Raw genomic sequence first — 19,701 nt, forward strand, 5'->3', positions numbered from 1 at the left:
ATAGTATTAATGCAAATGGATGTCACTGTGTGTTGAGGCCATATGTTATCTGCAAAGGTTTCATATTTCTCTTCGGACTGGGAGTTATCCATTAATAAAACAGAGAGTGATTACATTAATGTGGTCCCTGCCTAGACTGCCTAGCAAAACACGTGCAAAGCTTTTTTTTTTTTTTTTTTTTTTTTGCTAGAATTTTCCACTGTGCAGCACTGCCCCTGCATCTCTCCAGCCACAGAAGGGCTCCCAGGAAATGGGAGAACTGCCCAAGTAATTCACAGAAGGGAAGTGCACCAAATAAATACTTGAACTGTGTTGTCCAGTGAAAAGGAAACAAGACCATCTTGCAGAGGGAGACGGGGCATGAAAAGATGTTAATTGCATGAGCAGTAATCTCTTTGGCTGCTCAGTGTGCCACACTTGGGCTTTGTTTGCCTTGACTTATCTGGCTTACTTTCCCCAATCTGTGTGATCGTGGTAGTGGTGGAGGGCCTCTCTAAGTGTGCACGAGATCAGCTACTGGGGAAGGGCAATGAAACGTTAAGGAGGAAAGGTGGTATCATAAAAAAAGCAACCTTCAAGGCCACCTATCTAGACAAAAGGGCTCAGACGGGCAATAAAAGCAGAAAATCATTGAGACAGCAATGAATTATGAAGGCTATTAAAACCCACAACTGAATTTACAGAATCAACTTCCCCTAATGTATTATAAAAATGCTTTTCCCCAGGAACTGGAGATACCAAAATTTCTACTTCAGATTAATTACAGCTTTATTTAGCAGAACTGCGGAGGGGGAGTTCAACTCAGTCAAAATAGCATGTATATTAGTAGTGTTAAACTTTCTGAATTTCAACTACTGCCAGGAAATCATTAACATTACATTTAACAATTTCAGGTACTTCTGGTTTTGAACTCCAATTTTATTATTTGTGGAATCTTGATTGCAGAAAAAACATACCCAGCACTTGTATTTAGATTCTGTTTACAAAGGAGCTCTGTGTTCTCCCTGGAACTTGCATAAGAACAGAAAAGTAGATTATGTGGTTTCTTAATAGTTCTTCACAAAGAGTCTTCTGTTTCTAACAAATGGTTTATGCAAATGTATTCTCTGTACTGCTTCAAGAAGTATTCATGGAAAAATGACATTTTGCAATAGGGAACAAATGAATATTCAGTGCGTCATTTCTTAGGTGAGCTCATGGACAACTTGTATTCCACAGCCACTGCCATTCTGCATTTTTTTTTATGTTGACAGAGGGCAGAGAAGTATCAACTGGCAGTGGGAAATGCAAAGCACTGGCTTTCAGCCCTTCCAAGAATATTCCAAGAAAGGTAGTTGGGGATTTTATATTGCAGACTAGACGAAATTTTTAATGGTAAACTAAAGGGCTGTTTCACAAAGAGGCTGTATGGATTTTAAAAATAAAAAATATTAAAAAAATGTAGCTGCATCTTCGAAGTCACAGCTACTGCTGGACTTTGGAAGGGCAAGAGGGTGAAGGCTTCACAAAAGCCCCCCACAGATATTAATCCCTGGTGTGAATGGCACAAAAAAGAAGCAATTTGGAACGTACGGGCTGTATCTTACAGGGCTTATTCATACAAGCAGGCTTGCTGAAGTCAATGGCTTTGTTTGTACTGAGCTAGGGCTAGCCAGAGAGCAAAGGCTGCATGAGGAGCCCTCGTTTTACAGTCCAGTCCAGAAAGGATGGGTTGGCAGTAAGAATTTGACCTTTCACAATGAAATAGACTTCAGCCACCAGTTCACACACAAATGCTTTCTATGAATGATAGTGTAGCATGGTTTAGAGCAAGAAACTGAAAGGAGTAAGAATAGTGAGTTAAAGTAGCTGTACTGTGAATGTTATAAGCCTCATTTTCCTCTCATGCACCTCGTGTGACAGCAGTAAGCTTTTTGAGTTGAGTCCCATGAGTGAACATAACAGTTTACGGAAGACAGACAGGCTTCTCTCTCTCCTCTCACTTCTTCACTCCTACAGTATTTTGCAAACATTTTTCTGGTCTGAAGATAGGGCACAAGTCATTCTCAGAACTAAGGGAATATCAGCTTGTACAGTTCCTTGTCTATTTGTATTTTTTCTTACTGGTCTTCTACAGTTACCAGAAAGCTGGATTACTATATACCTTTGAAACTTGGACATTTAGAGATAAATATTTTTTCATAAAATCTTCATACATTTTGAAAAGAGGATCTATGTTTGTTTAGAGCAAAGGTATTGAGCATATGTAACAGAGTAATTTATACCTGTGATCACTGGGCTTTTCAAGTTTATCATATCAAGTGCAATTGGAGATTGGAAAACAATAGCTATTTTATGCATACGTGTCTTCTAGTAAGTATGTTTGATTAACAGGTGACCTCAAAAGAAAGATTTCGGACATACTTTAAAACTTGCATTCCAGACAGTGAATTTAACAGCAATGTTAAAGGGAAATCAGCTATCTAAAAGAAATGTTGAGAAAATAAACACATTAGATATTTCATATCCACACAGTTATTTTAAAGTAATAGTCCAAATTTAATGTTCAGTTACATAAACATTCCTGAATTAGTTCAACCTATAATTCATACATTCAACAAGGTAATTTTGAACCAGAACTTAGCAACTGAGACTGGAGATCCTGCACTACAGGATTATATAGAATTGAATCTGCCTTAGTTGTTCTTATAAACTATGTCAACAAAATCAGGAATTTAGTGCTTAGTTCAGATCTAGATAATAGTAATATATGTCATAAAAAATGCAGCGCTACAATTTTGGTTCCATCAGCAGAGGTACTTTAAGAAACTTTCCTGACTAACAGTTCAAGAGGTGAGTAATAAAAAAAATCCAATATATACACATATCAATACCATCCACTGCAAGAGGTTTACATTAATCTTCAAGGATGGTGAAAAGCCTTACCTTCTCTGCAGAGGCTGAGGCTTTGCGAAATATATGGTTTTAATGGCCTTGTGTTGACTGTATGTACTAATATCAAGATTCTAAGCTGAGTATTGTTTCCAACATCCCTGGACCACATTTCTGGCTGACGAACAAACAAATATTGAAAGTAATTCACAGAGGAAAAAAATTACTGAAAACACCAAAGACGTGTTCCATTTGTAGATTTAATTAAGATACCATGTCAATAGAAAAGCATTCACTCCCAGAATAACGATTTCCTGCTGCTGTATATGCACCAAGCCAAAGCTGAGGAGTTTATTTTCAAGGTGGGAGATACTGGATCTACCACAGCTACCAAGACAAATGATATAATGCTCTTATAGAGAAAGACTGGAGATGGTTTACTAATTTAACCATGCGAAAATCCTGAAGTGCTGCTTGACAGAGAGTAGGAAAGTGTCAGAAGGAGGGTCAGATGTGTGCTTACTCTGGGTCTTTCCCTCAGGGTCAGTTGTTGGCCACTGTCAGACACTACAGATGGGGTGACTGGCTTTGTGGTCAGACCCATCAGGGTCATTTTGGAGTAGATGGAAATTGCCTGAACAACAGACTCTCAGTGTGACCACAGTTATGCCATTCATGATTGCAATAAAGGATACCTAATTTCACATGATTCTTTGAAAACCAGAAGGACCTTAGCCAGCAGCTAAGTGGTGCTCAGTGTGGGGAAGGGTGCTGGACTTTGTGTCATCTGGCCAGTTTGCTTACTGGGCACCATCCAATGGAGTCTCTCTAAAGGTAATTCATGTGGTGAAGCTGCAGCATGCTCACAATGTAAAACCAGGGCTGAGAAAACTGTGGTGCTTGCTGTGGGTCACAGATGGGAGAGAGAAGGAAATTAGAGAGGGAGGAGTAGGTGGAGCACTCTGACAGCTCCTTGGGGGCATGACGGCCCATTGAGACCTGTGCAGAGCCCCAACAAATAAAGAAAGCCTTTTGCAACATCTGTCTAGGGCCACGGTGAAAGACAGATTCAGAATGTTCAATCTGGTGCTGATCACTCTTCCTCTCACTGGTGCATTCAGCTCAGGATATGCACAGCATAGGCTTTAGACCAGTTAATGTATTTTTAGCCAGCTGGGTTATTCTCAGCAAGTAAAAATGAAATTTTATTTTGATTTGCAGTTTCCAGGGACTATTCCCCTCTGACAGATAAACAAATAGGTATGTAGCCATCCACTAAATGAAAGTCCTCAGTTTGCCCAAATTATTGCATGTCAAGTTGCAGCTAAAGTCAATATTCTCATCTTTCCATCAGGCTACTTGATTTGTTATAAAAAAGACCCTGATGCAGACAAAGCCAGAAAACACTATGTCCCAATAACTTTCCCCAAACTGGCACAACTAGGTACTATGATGTTCACAAAACACATTTCTGACCAGCTTAACATGAAGAAAAAATGGATTAAAATTTGACCAGAATCAACAGCGAGACTCTAAAAGAAATGGGAGTGTAAACTCAGGCTCCTATTATTGTAACCTCAAAGTTTCTCTCAAATTCCTTCTTGGAAGTCATGCTTGCCCTACTTAGAAAGATACTAAAATACTTCTTATATAACTGCTCAGGAAAGGCCGTGCATAGGGAATAAATTACTGAGCTGGCATTAATTTCATTTTACCCTAATGCTCTGCAATATGACATATTTTACATCAGCTCCACGGAGTAAGGTTCTTCTATCTATCAACTTAAAGAGAAAAGTCTGACATTAAATTTATTTCTTGGATAATATATTGGATGCTTCTGAAGTCTACACTGAAGCATGAAGTGGTAGTGTCTGTTGAAGCCATCAGTTCTTATTGACAAGTCTGGTTAAATTATCAGGTTGTATGTAATTTTATTTGAGTGTAGGAAAATGAAGGTTATAGCCAAGAGCTTGGTGGGGTTTTCTTTCCTGAGATGATGATTTATTCATTTTGGCTTCAATATCTACGGTGTCAGGCGTATTTTATATTTTTCCAACTTTGACACTTCAAACATTTGATTTCCCTTTGCAACTTCCAACCTAAAACATGTTTCCCATTATAGATATTCAAGTGACTGCCTTGCACATACTGACTCATGGGGCTGGTTTTTATTTTCACAAAACATATAACCCTATTTGAATAAAATACAGATGGTGTCCAATACATTAAACACAGCAAATTTGCCATTCCTTCTTCATCCCCTCCATGTTCTGTTCCTCAGATTTTCTGTGGCTGTATGAAACCTTATCAGCCTGAGCCTCAACAACTCAAGAGGGTAAAGCAACAGAAATCTGATGCCATTCATATTTGGTTTGCTACAATAAATAATGTATAGTTTTAAAATTATTATTATTATTCCGGAATCTGCACTCAGACCTCTGCTTTAAAAGTGAGATGCATGCCCCTCAGAAGGCATTGAAGAGGCAGCATCACATGGTCCTTTAGTAGAGTTTGTATCAAGGGCACACAACATGGAAGATGCGGATGCTTGGCACCAAATGACTTTTCTTTCCAGGTGTCAGCTGGAGCGGACTCTGTGGCCTTTTACAGCATCAAACAATATGGAAGGAATAAAAAGAGTACAATATACTAATAGCATGGTAAATTACCTGAGTAAATTAACCAGCTGAAACTGGTTGAAGAAAATTTGTTCCTGGTTTGCTATGAAAGTGTAAGGACCATAACCATTGTGCATGTGTTTTATTTGGAAAGCACAAGATCTAGATTTTTGAATAAATTGTCAGCATCACTAGATGGCATTGGAGGGTGGTTTATCTCGTCATAGCAGAAGGGTAGCTTTTATCAGCAGTCTCCGGTAAGTTTTGTTAGGAACACTGGTAGTTAAGGAATTTAGTCCAAGCAAGCTAAAGGCATGTTCTGTGCTACTTCGGTGAGTGAATTGCAACACAAAGCAAGAACCAAGTCTGGCTGACCTGTTACTGAATTGCTGGAATTTCACACATAAGGAGGCCACTACCTGTGAGCTAGAACTGGAAGACTGAAGCTCAGGCAGAAAAAAAAAAATAAAAATGCAGGGCACTGATGAAACTGAGAACTGATAGTACGTGGGCTGGTGACTGCAGGGAGGTAAGAGTTAATCTGTTCCTGAGATTTAGGGTGGGATTTTGGTACTGCATACTTGTTTCTGCACCACACTAAATTTTGACCACCATACCATTATTTATTATACAAATGGTATCTCTGTTATATAGTTCCCATGTCCCTTTCTGGTTACTTTTAGAATTATATATATTTGCCATCCTATGATGTTTTTGCTTAGCATCAGCTTGAGAATTACTGTTAATTTTAGTCAATTGAATCAGTTGCACCACAACTACAATGATTTCTGAATGGCATGAGTATTATTACACTTATACAGTTCTCTTTTATTCACGCTTTTTAATAGTTGCTAAAAGGAACCAAAGAGAAGTCTGTTCTTATGTAACCACATGATTCAAGGAGCTTGGTCTTTAAGAAATGAAACATATATCAGAATAATTATAGGTCATGAAACATGTTGCAATATAAGGCAGCAAAATGTAATTTCTTTCACGTCTGCCACCTTGACCCACAGCCTAAGTCATTAAGCATTAATTCTCCAGGAGAAATATGCAGTCTGTTTGCAAATTCATTGCCTATACAGCAAAGTAGACATTATTTTTTGCCTCTGTAGTATTCTCTCTGCTTAAGATCTGTTATCTAACTTTCAACCTGAATCAGGAATCAGAGCCATATACAGATGAAAACCTGATGTTTAATTGATGTGTTTTCATTCTTGAAACTGGCATTGGGTTTGCCACTCTTGGGACTAAAGGCTGGGACAGTAAAATATGTAAAAACAGTAGTGTTCATTAGTAGATCAGATCAGTAGCTTGTGTCCAAGAATGAGGTAAGGTCTGCTAATAGGTCATACAAGGTTTTAATAGGTCACGAACTCACACAAAGCCAAGGTCTTGTATGAAACGTGAAGTACATACACTTCTAAAACTGCCACTGTGCCTGGTCATCTATTTGTCTGACTGGCTGCTTCACATTCCTTCTAGTGTATTTATAGAAGCTCCAATTTGTAAATACTGATTTGTAACCTTATCTTCATACATGCTGGGTACTTCTGAATGTTGAAAATTGAATTGTTGTTAGGATGTACTTAAACTCAGCAGAAGGATGATAAATGAGGATGACTTTAAACCTGTTAAACAGTAAGTGTAAATGTGTTACTTACTCCTTTCCTGAGGTTATATATTGAATAGTGTGTCTTTAATATGCTTAGTCTTGCTAAAGCTTCCACCCTAAGAGTAAGGTTATCATTGTTCGACTCGCACAGAAACCTATACATGTGCACACACACATATACATGTATATAGGGGGAAAATTGATGTATTTTTCCCCACTTATACGGTCAAAACATTTAGATTCAAGAGACAAGTTTTATTTAGTTCCTACTCCATAGCTGCTCATCTAACAGTCTAATTCTGTTTTGTGAGAACATAAATTAAGGATTAACTGAATTACACTGGTAAAATCAAGCTAAGTAAGATCAGATTCTGGCTTTATCATTTCAAGTAGTTGCTGAATAGTTTAGACTTCCTTCTTAGCCTCACAATCTTTTGCTGAAAAATTGTGGTGAGCAGGGATTTTTTGTTTACAAGCCACAATTCCTAATAAATGTGTTGTTTGGCCTCTGGCTTGACATCAAAGACGCTTTCATAATCAGGATGGCTCCTACTGAATTATATTTCCCTTCAGCCTGCATGGGGAAGTGGGGCACCTTTTAAACAAAGGCAATTGTTGACCACATGCAACTACAAAGAGAATAGATGTGATGCTTTGCTTCCTTCACATTTTTAAAAGGCAGCTCTTAAAACATTCCATGTCAGCTTGAAAAGAATTACTTGTAGTTACTTGCAAGCAACTTACCTGTCAAGGTTAAAATGCCAAGGTCCACATCTGTGCTGGAGGATGGATACGGATCCTACACATCCTGGGAGCTTTCAAGAGGCAGTCAGCCTGAGCCAGCCTGATGCATCTCACTCCAGCTTAAAACTCTTAAGAAAAAAAAAACAACAAACACACTTTCTCTTAAAGAAGAATCAAACCTTCTCTTAAAGAAGAATCTCTTACTTTCTCTTAAAGAAGAATCAAACAATCACATCTCAATATTAAACAGACTATGATTGTAAAGTCTTCATATACTGCATGCTTTTCACAAACCTTCCTCTTCTTCTTTGAGTACCATTTTCTTATTTCTGCAATTGACTGATGAAGATTTTGATTGAGTCTTTTCAACTCAAATCTGTCTGACTTCTTTCAACAGTGTTTCACATTTTGACCCAAAAGTTAGAGATGTGATTACCTGGATAAAATTGCTGCTGCATTTTTTCCTTTATTGTTGTTGTTGTTCTCTGGTAGTAGGTTTTACTTAGTCGTTAAAGAATATATCACTATAAATACAAGGCTCTATACTGAAGTTTCAACATCCCTATATTCATGTATTTCTCACTGACAGTCAACATAACATGATCTCTGGATGTGCAATATCACCTGTAATGCTTTTACAAGTTCTCTAAATAATTTCCTTAATCTAAATTATTATCAACAAGAGTGTCTTATTTGCTCTAAATAGTAGCAGTGCCTGAAGTCACGGGGCCTTATAAGCATTTATAGAGTCAGCACCCCACATCTACCAGCTGAAGTGGAGTAACAGTATGTATTTTGCCTCTCTAATTGTCTCTGTAATGCATGCCTCCCGCATATACCCTGCTGGCTGTTGCAGCAAGGTGTGGGAGAGCAGCAGCGCAGGACAGCTCTGCAGGAAGCACTTCATGACCATGGCAGAGACCCCACCTGGGTAACTTCATCCTTCAGGATGCTTGTTCAGAACTGACTGGTTAATCAATCTGTACCTTTGCTCACCTGGTATAAACATGAGGTTGCATTGACTTATTGTAAGTTGTGGTACAAGTGGTCTGTTAGGGTAATTTCAGAAGCAGAATGGCTCCTTCACCATGCACGGTGGACCTACTGCGGTCAGGTCCTGCTCCAGCACAGAGATCCCCAGCAGTTACCACACCACATACAGTAGCTGTTCATAGGAAGACCTGGCTTCACGCTGAGCTGCTGTCCTGCACCCCACTCTGCCTGCCTTCATATGAATCTTATGGGAAACTTGGTGGTCATGGCTGCAAGCAGCACTAAGTAAAATACCTCCGTGAAGCAGGGAGAGGCAGGGAAAAGCATATTAAGCAGCAGTACTTGCACTAAACTCCTTTATTTTGTGTTTGAAGAACATTTCTCTGAAATTTTCATTAACTTTGCACTGCACATCTAACCCTCTTCACTCCCTATACAAACTTACCAAGTTCCTCAGCTGGTAACACAGGCTTTCAGGCTTTTTTGTTTTCAGCCTTTCTGCTAGGGTGATGAACACTCATGGTCCTGTTGCAAATTTCACCTCAGATTTCTTAAATGTGTTTTAACAACCTCAGTTTCTAGACCTGAATACACAACACCTCAGCCTTCTACAAAATAAATAAATAAATAAATGAACAAGTAAATAAATAAATAAATGAAAGCATTGAAATTGGCAGAAAAGCTTTGTGAAATGACCAGAGAGAAAACAGTAGGCTCACAAATGATACAGGAAAATAGAACACATTTTTAGTCTGGTCTAAGCAAAGACCAAAACTCGTAAGGCAAATTTATTTCCCAAGAGACTGAAAGGGCCTGATCACTGCAAGATGGTAGCACCTTTTTCTGTCAAGCAGGTAGGAAGGTCCCATTGGTCTCTCATTGGTGGGAAGGTCTCTCCTCCCCTTCTTCCTGGGCAGTGTCATATACTGCAGCTGCCAGTGGCTCCATCCATGCTTTTAGCACGTCTCCACTACATCCCTCAGGATGTCAGGTCAGAGGTGATGCTGAGCAGCGCCTGCTTCATTGCCTGAAGTCTGTTCCCAGCACCGGGGACAGTGTGACCCCTTCATGGGACCAGCACAGGGATTATGTGCATGTCTTGGAGGCACTTTGAGCTGCAGCCTGGCCGGGGCATTGCAGCCCCAGGCTGGAGTGAGTGCTCAGCACAGCCCACGGAGAGCCGCAACTTTGCAGAGCTCTCACTTCTCCAGATGAATTCAACATCCTGTTTAGCACTTCATTTTGTACGTAGCCAATTGGTTTTTCACTGGGTAAATAATCTCTGTTCAGTGTGACACGGACATAAATAAATGTACACGTACACACATGTGCGTGCACACACGCAGACATCAGTCATTTAAAGCCATGTGGGTGTCTTCTTTCATATTTCTACCTTGTGGCTGGAGTAAGCCAGGAAATGTAAAAAGCAGTCAAAATGTTGGGGGGAGGGGGGGGAGGGAATGAGATAGAAATGCCTTTTTCCACAGAAAACATGGTACAGTTCCCAGGCTGAGGGGTGCAGACCTGCCAGCTCCTTTTGTGCCTTGCCTCCTCCTCCTGCTCCTCCTCTGTGGCTTCTCAGGGATTTCCATGCCATAAGCGCCAGTCAGGCACTTTGCTGAATCAGACCCACAGCTGCCAAAGACACTTTCTCCCCATAAATTCAGACTTTTACCAGTGCTTATTACAGCTATTAAACTCACTTACTGTAGTATCACGCCTCTCTTATTAAGATTTTAATCAGCATTTCCATTGGAATGCCTTACTCTCAAAGTTATAAAACTGCCTGTATAAAGTTGATTACTGCTGTAATCCAGAATCCAGCTTCTTGGCTCATAGCAATGTTTCTTTCTTGCTTACTTGATCTCTGTTTGCAAAAGCTGATATAAATTGGTTTGGCAAGTTTAATTCCAGAGATTTTAAAAAAAAAAAATCTGACTGAGGTGTTTTTTTCAGGTCTGCAGAAAATGATGAAATTACTAATCCTAAATTACCTGCCTACCATATTAAAGAATTGCCCCAGATATCTTTTTTCTTTTAACTGTTGATAACTTTTTATCTAGGAACATAGCTAAAGGATTTAAGCCATACACGTTGTTTTTAAATGCTGAGTATTTTTGGAATGGTGTACAGCACTTAATGGGAAGGCAATCACAGGAGGTTAAAGACTTTCAAAATACATACCAGCACCTCAGTGCCAACAACCCTGATCACTTCAATGAACTGTGCAGTATGTGTTGGCATGATTTATGTAGCAATTTCAGAAGAATCTGTAGTGTTTGTTTATTACCACAGTGTGATTGATGGGTTCCTAAGTGCACTGCGACGCAATCAGCTGAGCTATTAAGGCGGTAGTTTGATAATTTGTGAGTTACGGCCATTACAGAATGTCACTTCAGTGAATTGCCAGAAGTCGTTAGGGTATCAGTGACCTCAGAGAAACCGTGGTGAGACAAGACCTGTTGCCAACCGTGTCACTTTCAGACCATCCCTCCTGCATAATCACTCAGGCTATGAACACTGCTGCCTGGCTTCTCTGCTCTCCTGCCATCCTTCTCTCGCTCTTCTTGGTAAAGTGCAGCAAGAAAAGCACCATTTAGCACCACTGCTAATTACTTCAGGTTCTGTTCTCATCCTCTCCCCTCCTAATGTTAAAAGACTGGTGCGGACATGACTCAAACCACAGAGAAAGGAAGGTTGCTGAGGTGTTGTTTTATGATGGCCACTTATTTCGTGACAGGCAAGTCCCAAAGATAAAGCCACCCTGAAACACATTCCTTCATAGAAAGACACTAGTGCAACCTCAGTTTGTTCCTGGAAATAGTATCCCAGGCTTAATGTGACTTACAGTGCATTATGGCTAAGTCTTCACATGCTTTCGGCATTTATTTGCAACACAAGAAAACCAAGTATGAAAGAGATTGTATTTACCTTTTATTTTATTTTATTTTTTTACAAAAATAAACAATTTAAGAAACAAAAGCACATTTTTTCCTGGCTGTACAAACTACAAAACAGTATGACATTGGTCACTTTAGCATTTACTTTATTGCTTTCACTGAAAGCAAATTCTCTAGACAAACCATGCCTATAAAAAGCATTTTATATAGAATTAAGGCAAGCATTCAATTACCATTATTGAGGTCATTTACTTCATTCACTCTAAGAATTAGCAAGCTGTGCCTTAGAAAACCAAGGATCTGATGATAAAAAATATGAATAACTGCAAGATATTCAATAAAATAGTCCTGTTCCACCAGATGTATTGCTTTGCCAGTCTGTCAAAGATGTAGCTTCATGAACAATTCAGACTTGATTCAACAAAAGTCTTAAGCACAAGCTTAATAGTAAGCATATGCTTAGGCCTATCCCTATTCAGCAAAGCACTCAGCACTTGGGTAAGTCCCTAGCCTTTCAGTGGGAGCATTCATATGCTTATGTGATTTGCTAGACCTACAAAATGGCTCTTTTAAATTAAAAAAATACGAACCTTTGTGATAACATTGGAAGCAAAAAAAGAAAATTAGCTACAGTCTCGCAATTCTAAACATAACCAATTCCTTCATTTTGACAAACACGTTGCTATTGCATATTTGATAACATTAACACAAATGCTGATTGTCTTCAATAATGTTTGATATTTAGCTTACAAACTGATATGCTTCAGTTACTCAGTTGTACGTGCCCAAATAAATATCAATGCAGAGGATACAGACTTCTCGTAGAAATGATCAGTTTCCATCCCTGTACACACATGTACAGGTCAGAAAGGTCATGCTAACCTTGGTTAGAAAAGCTAGAGCTGCCAGCTGATTTGTAACCAAAATTACATCCCAACAGTGTATCGTATTTTGTATTTTGCTTTGTTTTAAAATCACATTTTCAAAATGTTGTTTTATTGCACATTCATCCTGGTCATGCAGGTTATTTCTTTAAAGTTTTGTTTAGCACTCTATAGATTAGAATGAATAATAGTGCAATTATCTCCCTCATCCACAGCCGTCCTGTACATAACAGCTGCCTATATTTATACACAAACAGCTCTTGCCACTCACGCATCAGACCGAGCCACTTTAGCTGTCAGTCTGTCACTTTCACATACGTTATCTTGTCAGGATCAGGCATGAGATGATTTGAGGCCGTCTTGAAGAAGACAAGCTGCCGACCTGCACAGAATAGGAGAGGGAAGGGAGGAAAAACAGGTAATTAGAAGTGATGAGCAAAAGTTTGCCTGATTTACAGTACTGACATTTCATATTCATGATCATCCTGCACACCATTTAGGCACCCCAACACTGAACTCTTCCTTAACTTCAGCTGTTATAAAACTGAAATGCTTTCACTTCAAGGTGCACTGATCTCCCCTGGACTCTATGTTTATTCTTATGCGATTATGGTCAAGATATGGCTGCATATAGCTAACAAGGTAAATGAAGGAGAGATCTGAAGATTTTAATATAAATTTAACATAATCTTTAAAGAAAAAGTGTCTTTAAAGACTGTACCACTGATATAAATGGGCCTGGGTTCAAGGCTTAAATAAAGGGCAGATATTTGCTTGTACAGGAGTGCTTGAATCTTTGCAGGCTTGAATCTTTACCATAGTGATCAGCACAAGATCCATTAAGCATGACTTGCTCTGAAGTAGCTCTCGTTGATCACTTTGTAGCTCTGGGTTTTTACACATTCAGGAGCAAGGCATTTACTCTTCATACACACAAACACACACAAAAATTAAAAATTCACATCCATTGAGAATCCCCTCAGCAGTGCACAACACCTGCCAAACCCCGGGGGGAAAGGGGGAGACGATTTCAGTGAGGTTTTACTCACTGCTGGCTGTGAGAGCTGCAGCACAGGTCTAGTACTTGCTTGCTGAACTAGCTTCTTATTCACATCCCTATCTACCTGCTTTCCCCCAGACACAGCAGTTCCTTGGAGTAGAGGCCACAGAGGTATTCTCCACAGCTGTTCAACTTCTGCCTTCATTCGCTAAAATTCAGAAGAAACACTTGCTCTTTACTCCCAACCTGCCTCTCTAGGGGGCTCCCATAACACTATTTTCTTAGAAGTATCACATGGCAAACAGGATGCCTCAATTACTAACCAAATACCCATGCTGCATATTGCAGGGACTCACGTACTCATGTCAGGAATGGCACAGAAAAGGGAATGAAAAAATAACACTTGAAATATGGCTGCTATGTCCCATTTGCTTTTAATATCAAAATCTGAGACAGGAGCTGCTCTAAACTTCCTAGGAATTTCCATGTGACATAAGAATTATTTTTTAGCATGTGAGTTAACTTCAAAAGTCTGACTACAGATAGTCTGACATGATGACCTAGTAGTCACTGGTTAGCCACAGGCAAGGTTAATATATATTAATTACTCTTGGATCCCTGGAAGTCTCTGTTCAAATCTCAGAAGCATGAGAAATACAGAAAGATGTAGCAGTATACTGCCTGGTATGTGTAGTTTCTCTTTAACTGTGTTACTTTCAGAGCTGGAGACCTGCACTGAGAAATAGGCACATATACAACCCTGACTTTGGTGTGTATTTATGTTGCTCAGTTAAGTACAACCAAAGCACCCAACTGCACACAGAGTAAATTTTGACTATAAAGTTAAAACCCGCTGTGATCACAGCTGTACAGACAGAGAGCTGAGCCTCAGAGCTTAAATAACTTGCCGTGCTGAAATCTGTGGAACAGCAAGGCCTTAAATCAGCTTTCCCAAGGCTTGGCTCACATCAGCAACCCTTCCTCTCAAAGACAGGAGCAGGGGAACTGACCTGGCTCTAGCTGAAATTGCTCGAGATTGCTCAAGCAGGATAAAAGCTCTGTATGCGTGGAGAAGATGCACAGCAGTCACAGCATGGGAGGGTCCACAGGACACACGTGCACAACCAGTCACCACAGGAGAAAAACCTCACGCTGACTTCAGTGAGGGCCTTATCTCATGAGATGACAACAGAAGAGCACGAATTTAGTCCAATCCACCTTATACCCACAATCATGTCTCTTTCTAGCAGACACTTGTAAAATTTTTGTTTCTTGGAGTGCTGTGTAGCTCCCCGAAACAAGCCTCGGTCTGGTTCAGCAGCCATGAGCCAGGATCGATGCTCCACTGATGCTAATCAGCACAGACTGGCTGCCTTCAGGGGAACCACACTGAGACTGCCAGGCCCACAAACCTTTTGGAAAGTGTATTTATCTTTTCAAGAAGCATATTCTGATAGACAAGTAAATAAGTTGTGGTAGCAAATGGGATTTTCCTCTAGAAGTTCCTGTAGTTTCCCAGCTGAAATGCACTGGGCATTTCCACCTCTAACTTGTTTAAACTCTCCCTCCTCACTGTCCTTCAGCCAAAGCCCTACGGGCAGTATGCTGTTCCACCAGCACCAGAACCTCTCTTACACCAGCAGGGAAGTCCCAGCTAGATGTGTGTCAAACTACAATGACCATATGAATTGGAAAGGTTTATGTAAACCCAGATGTTGGACCACAGCCTGCACATTTAACTGCAGAAACAGGTCACAGATTTCTGTTGTTATCTCTGTTGCTGTACTTCAAAATAAAATTTTGGACTCCACAGTTTGGAAACCTATGGTGCATATCCTGAAGCACTCTGATGCTTGCTCCTTTGGGTCCACCAGTGGGTTCCTGCTCCCATTAAGGGAGGCAAGAAAAAGCCCCAAAGCCCAAACCACCTCCACTGAAGCATCAGAAACTCTCTCTTGTTGCTGCCAATGGTGTCTCCCACAGTCCAGCACAGCATGTTCCCCAAGTGGTACTGAAATGCTTGAAGCAACCAGCATACATGACTCAGCTGCTACTCCTCCTTTTCAGCAGCACATGCAACCTACCTGTCCAAGTCGTTTGGTTAGTTAAGACAAAAGCTTTGCACTGGGAGTAGCTGTCACAGATCTCGATGGCTTCGTTGACATCAAATACGGAGAGGAGGCAGCCTTTGTGATGGTAAGATGGCCAGCATCTGTAGTTCTCATCAGGAATAAAGGTTTCAGGCACCCGCCTGTACTCTGCAAATAACCAGAGCAAAGCAATCGGTCTGAAAGCTCTAGCAAACTGCTTGTTCTTAGCAGGCAAGGTTATTTTAACAGCTAAGGAGAGGGGTATATATGATGGAAAAGGTGACTGCACCAGCCTCATTTCACTCCCAAACGTGTTTATAGCTCTGCACCTTACTTTCCTTTTCCTTTCTTCTCACCTTTTTTTTTTTTTTTTTTTTTTTCTTTTTTTTCCCACAAAGCATCTGTAAATAAACAGTCTGTGCACAAAACGCTTTCCCCTTCCCCACCATGCCAGCGAGGCTCTGGTCTTACCAGGAGTTTTAAGGGAAGAATGTCCCATTGAACCAAGAGCATCCACTCGAATGAACCGACTGGCTGTCCTACTTCTTCTCAGGGAGCGGGACTGCAGGGGGGAGCCCCACCAGCCGACCCCAGCCCTCCCTCATGCTCACAGCAGCACACTATTTTCCTCCAGCCCCTTTAGAGGGGGGAAGAAAAGACAGCCTTTTAATTAAGCAAACTTTTTTGTTTTGCTTGCTCAGATGAGCACAAAAGGGGAGTTGCTCGATGGGCCTCTGGCGGGAGGAGGGAAAAAAAAGCGCAGGAAGCATGTCGGCATGGTGGCTGCCCTGGCCTCCGTGCTGCCCAGTGCTTTGCTCGTCCCCTTGGCTGCCGTTCAGTCTCCCCTGCTTTTATGAGCTCCCCTTGTTCTCTGTTCACAGCTCCTCTCGGTTTCCCAGCCTCTTATGGGGGTTTCTCTAATGAATACACCAGCAAATTAAACTAATCATTTAGACACATCTCTGTTTAGCTTCCAGACATACAAACGGATGGTTCCCTCCTGTCTCTCCCCCCAACCCATCCTATTCAAAAAATAAATACATTCTATATTTCTTCTCATTGTATCTATTATGGAAACCAGAGATGCCTGCCCTGACTCACAGCCTATTCTTAAGTCACTTTCATTCAGGCATTTTCTTCCTGACATTGCAGATACAGCCTGCAAATATTTCAGACAGCACATTTTACAAATGCTACCAAGTCAGAGGAAAGCGTGCCTGCGAGTCTGAACTGCTGGTATTTCAACTGGGAGAAGAATTGCACACCGCAAGTGCTCATTCACACCGCAGTCTGACAGAGTGAAACAAATGCAGTAAGTGCACTCTTTTTTAGGCCTGACTCATTAAAATTATCATAAGACACACTCACAAACAGGAAGCAAAATCAGAGCTGATCATGTCCCACTTACATCAAAGGCAAAAACCCCTTTCATTAATTCAGGAAATGCAGACACGCTCACAAAGGAAAGAAAAAGACTAATTAGTTTCACATTAGAAACATTCATTTCACCATCAAAAATATATATACAACCCTTTTGAAGAAAAGTCATAGCAAGCTGCTACTGACTGGCTACGTAAAGATCCTTTTTTTTTCTAATTGTTTTATCAGCTGTAGAGTGATAACCATAACTGAATGTGAATAATATTCTCTTATCTCTGTACAGTTACTGCTGAGTATTGACCGGTGCCTTACAACCAGGGTCAGTAAAATGATGCATGCAAATGAGAGGTCAAAAAATTGAGCCTGGTGAATCATTTGGGTAGTTTGTAAATGTTAAATGACAGAGGAGGGCCAGCAATGACCGTGACACTGAAAGCAGGGTTCTGGCTCACGTGGCAGGAGGGGATGCAAACCTCCCAGCTGGTACATAGGGACCTGAGCAGCCAAGGTGGATGCTGGATGCAGCAGCACCCTTGGGGGAGCATCCTGCTGCAGAGGAGTAGGGGGCAGGACAGGTGAGGGCATATGGCCATTCCAACCCAGCCGGGTGTTCCTGCCACCTGGGAAGCCAGCATGAGATCCCTTCTGAGATGATCACGGTCAGAAATTACCCAAAACTCAACACAATGCCAGCTCATTGCTGGTCTGAGGAAACAGCATTTTTCTCCTAAACTCACTTTATCTCAAGTAGGGCAAGGTAGCTGCCGTCGCCCCCTGCACACCAAAGGCAAACATCCCTGGAATCTCTTGTTTACACAGCCGCAAATTAGGGAGCTGACCCCTGAACCCTTATTTGCATGAGTTAAGAAGAAATATGCTTCTCTCACATGAAGTGCAAGGAGAGAGAAGAAGGGCCCTCCTGAAGCATGTCCCCTGGTGGAGATGTGTCCTGGCAATGACCGGAGCCTCCTGCTGCTCCTTGCCCCCCACCAGCCACAGCTGAGAGAACCCTCACCACAGCCAGGTCTACATCACCTCCTCGCATTCAAGTCCAGTTTATACTGGAGGGAAATGTGCTTATTCATAAGAGACCTAAATGCAGGAGGAACCCAAACACCAGTACTCTTTGCATCAGTTTAAAGGGCTGTTCCCCTCTTACACAAAACCTGCTCAATAAATCACTAACAGCAGCAAAGCTCTCCTGTGCAATCACTATGTACTATTTTTTGCATCCAAACACTTTCAGCCCTTTGTTTCTTTCTTTTTTTTTTTTTTTTTTTTTTTGAAAGTCAGTAAAGCCCCTTTGTGGTATGCCATGTGATATATACCAAGACAAAAACACCATGGCACAAAATTGTCTGGTGTTACAGACATAGGGCAAATCAGACATCAAGGCCAACCATATCAGACCCCAGCAATGGAGCTGTGTTTCTCCCACACCTTTAAATGATCATCCTGGTTGCCCCAGTCCAGTTACTCGCTCAATTTAGCAATTCCCCACTGGGCTAGAGACAGCTCTAGTTCAGGTTTTTGTCCTGCCAAGACCTGAAACTTGCTTAAATGGAGTCCATGGAATTTGAAGGCTCACAGCAGTAAATCACATCATAAAAAGGTCAAAGTTCTGGTCGATTTCCAGACTAATGGTGTTTAAAACCAATAAATACTTGCCTAATACCATAAATGCAGCCATAAATTTACACTTTTGCATACGTATGCGTAGTTTGACACAGAGTATATAAAATCTATCAAGGTAAGGAATAGATCGGAGAAATGCACGACACTCCTACCGCTATCATGACAGATAAACAAAAAACCTTTTTTCCATCTACTGATTTTGTGAGGGCTGAAGCAAATAAATGTAATGCAGTAAGCCTGATCTTGATGTCACTTATGACAGATTTACTCCAGCTTAACATACGGGAGCTGATTCGCTGTTCTCAGCTAGACAAATAAATCCTACCAGGAAACATTTTTCCTGCCACGTAAACATTTTGATAGTTCAGAATATCTTGTTATGCTGCATCTGTGCAATTCTCAGAAGTTTTGTTTTGCAATATTTTTAATAGTTTTAAAATATTTTTAAAAGCTTTCTCTGGACAATCAAAACATGCTGTTTCAGTTGGTCCAAAATCTTCTTAACATTTTCTTACAGCGACAGCCATCCCCACAACAGCCACAGCAATTTTCAGAGTGTGTGCCTTCTCGTGCCAGGTAAGACAGGCATCTTAAAAAACAATCTGCAGCCTCACTGACAAGTGCAAGAGCTCTGAGAGAAAGCCAGCACTTTAAAATCTCATTCTAACATCTTTCCATCAAAAATCACCTGTGTTGTCCCAAAGCTGACTATAATCTATAAACATACTCATTTTCACTCTACTAGACTGAGTCATATAAATAACTCCACAAGTATATTATAAACTATGTGAAACCGCCTGTGGTTTCCCCCTTTTAGGTTGTTTGAGTCACCCTAAATCTGACTTTAATCAGTCCTAATGACCGTTTATTTCAGCCACAGCAGCCAGATTGCACTTTTACTACCAAGTACAGCTACTCGTTGGAAATTTGCCCAGTTTTCTTTTCTAGTTATCACCTGCCAATACAGCATG

The 19,701-nt window shown here is 40.7% G+C and overlaps 1 protein-coding gene across 1 annotated transcript in view; it reads right to left on the reverse strand.

Annotated features, from left to right (window-relative positions):
* Window positions 1–11,753: 11,753 nt before the first annotated feature.
* Window positions 11,754–19,701, reverse strand: part of PKDCC (protein kinase domain containing, cytoplasmic) — a 34,338-nt gene continuing 26,390 nt past the window's right edge. Inside the window, exons 6-7 of the mRNA XM_035322163.1 lie at window positions 15,710–15,883; window positions 11,754–13,007 (exon numbers count right to left, since the gene is read on the reverse strand). Coding sequence (XP_035178054.1) covers window positions 12,922–13,007; window positions 15,710–15,883 — 260 coding nt within the window. The 3' untranslated portion in view covers window positions 11,754–12,921. The remainder of the gene's footprint in view (window positions 13,008–15,709; window positions 15,884–19,701) is intronic.

This window comes from Oxyura jamaicensis, chromosome 3 (genome assembly GCF_011077185.1).
Source record: "Oxyura jamaicensis isolate SHBP4307 breed ruddy duck chromosome 3, BPBGC_Ojam_1.0, whole genome shotgun sequence".
Classification (NCBI taxonomy): domain Eukaryota; kingdom Metazoa; phylum Chordata; class Aves; order Anseriformes; family Anatidae; genus Oxyura; species Oxyura jamaicensis.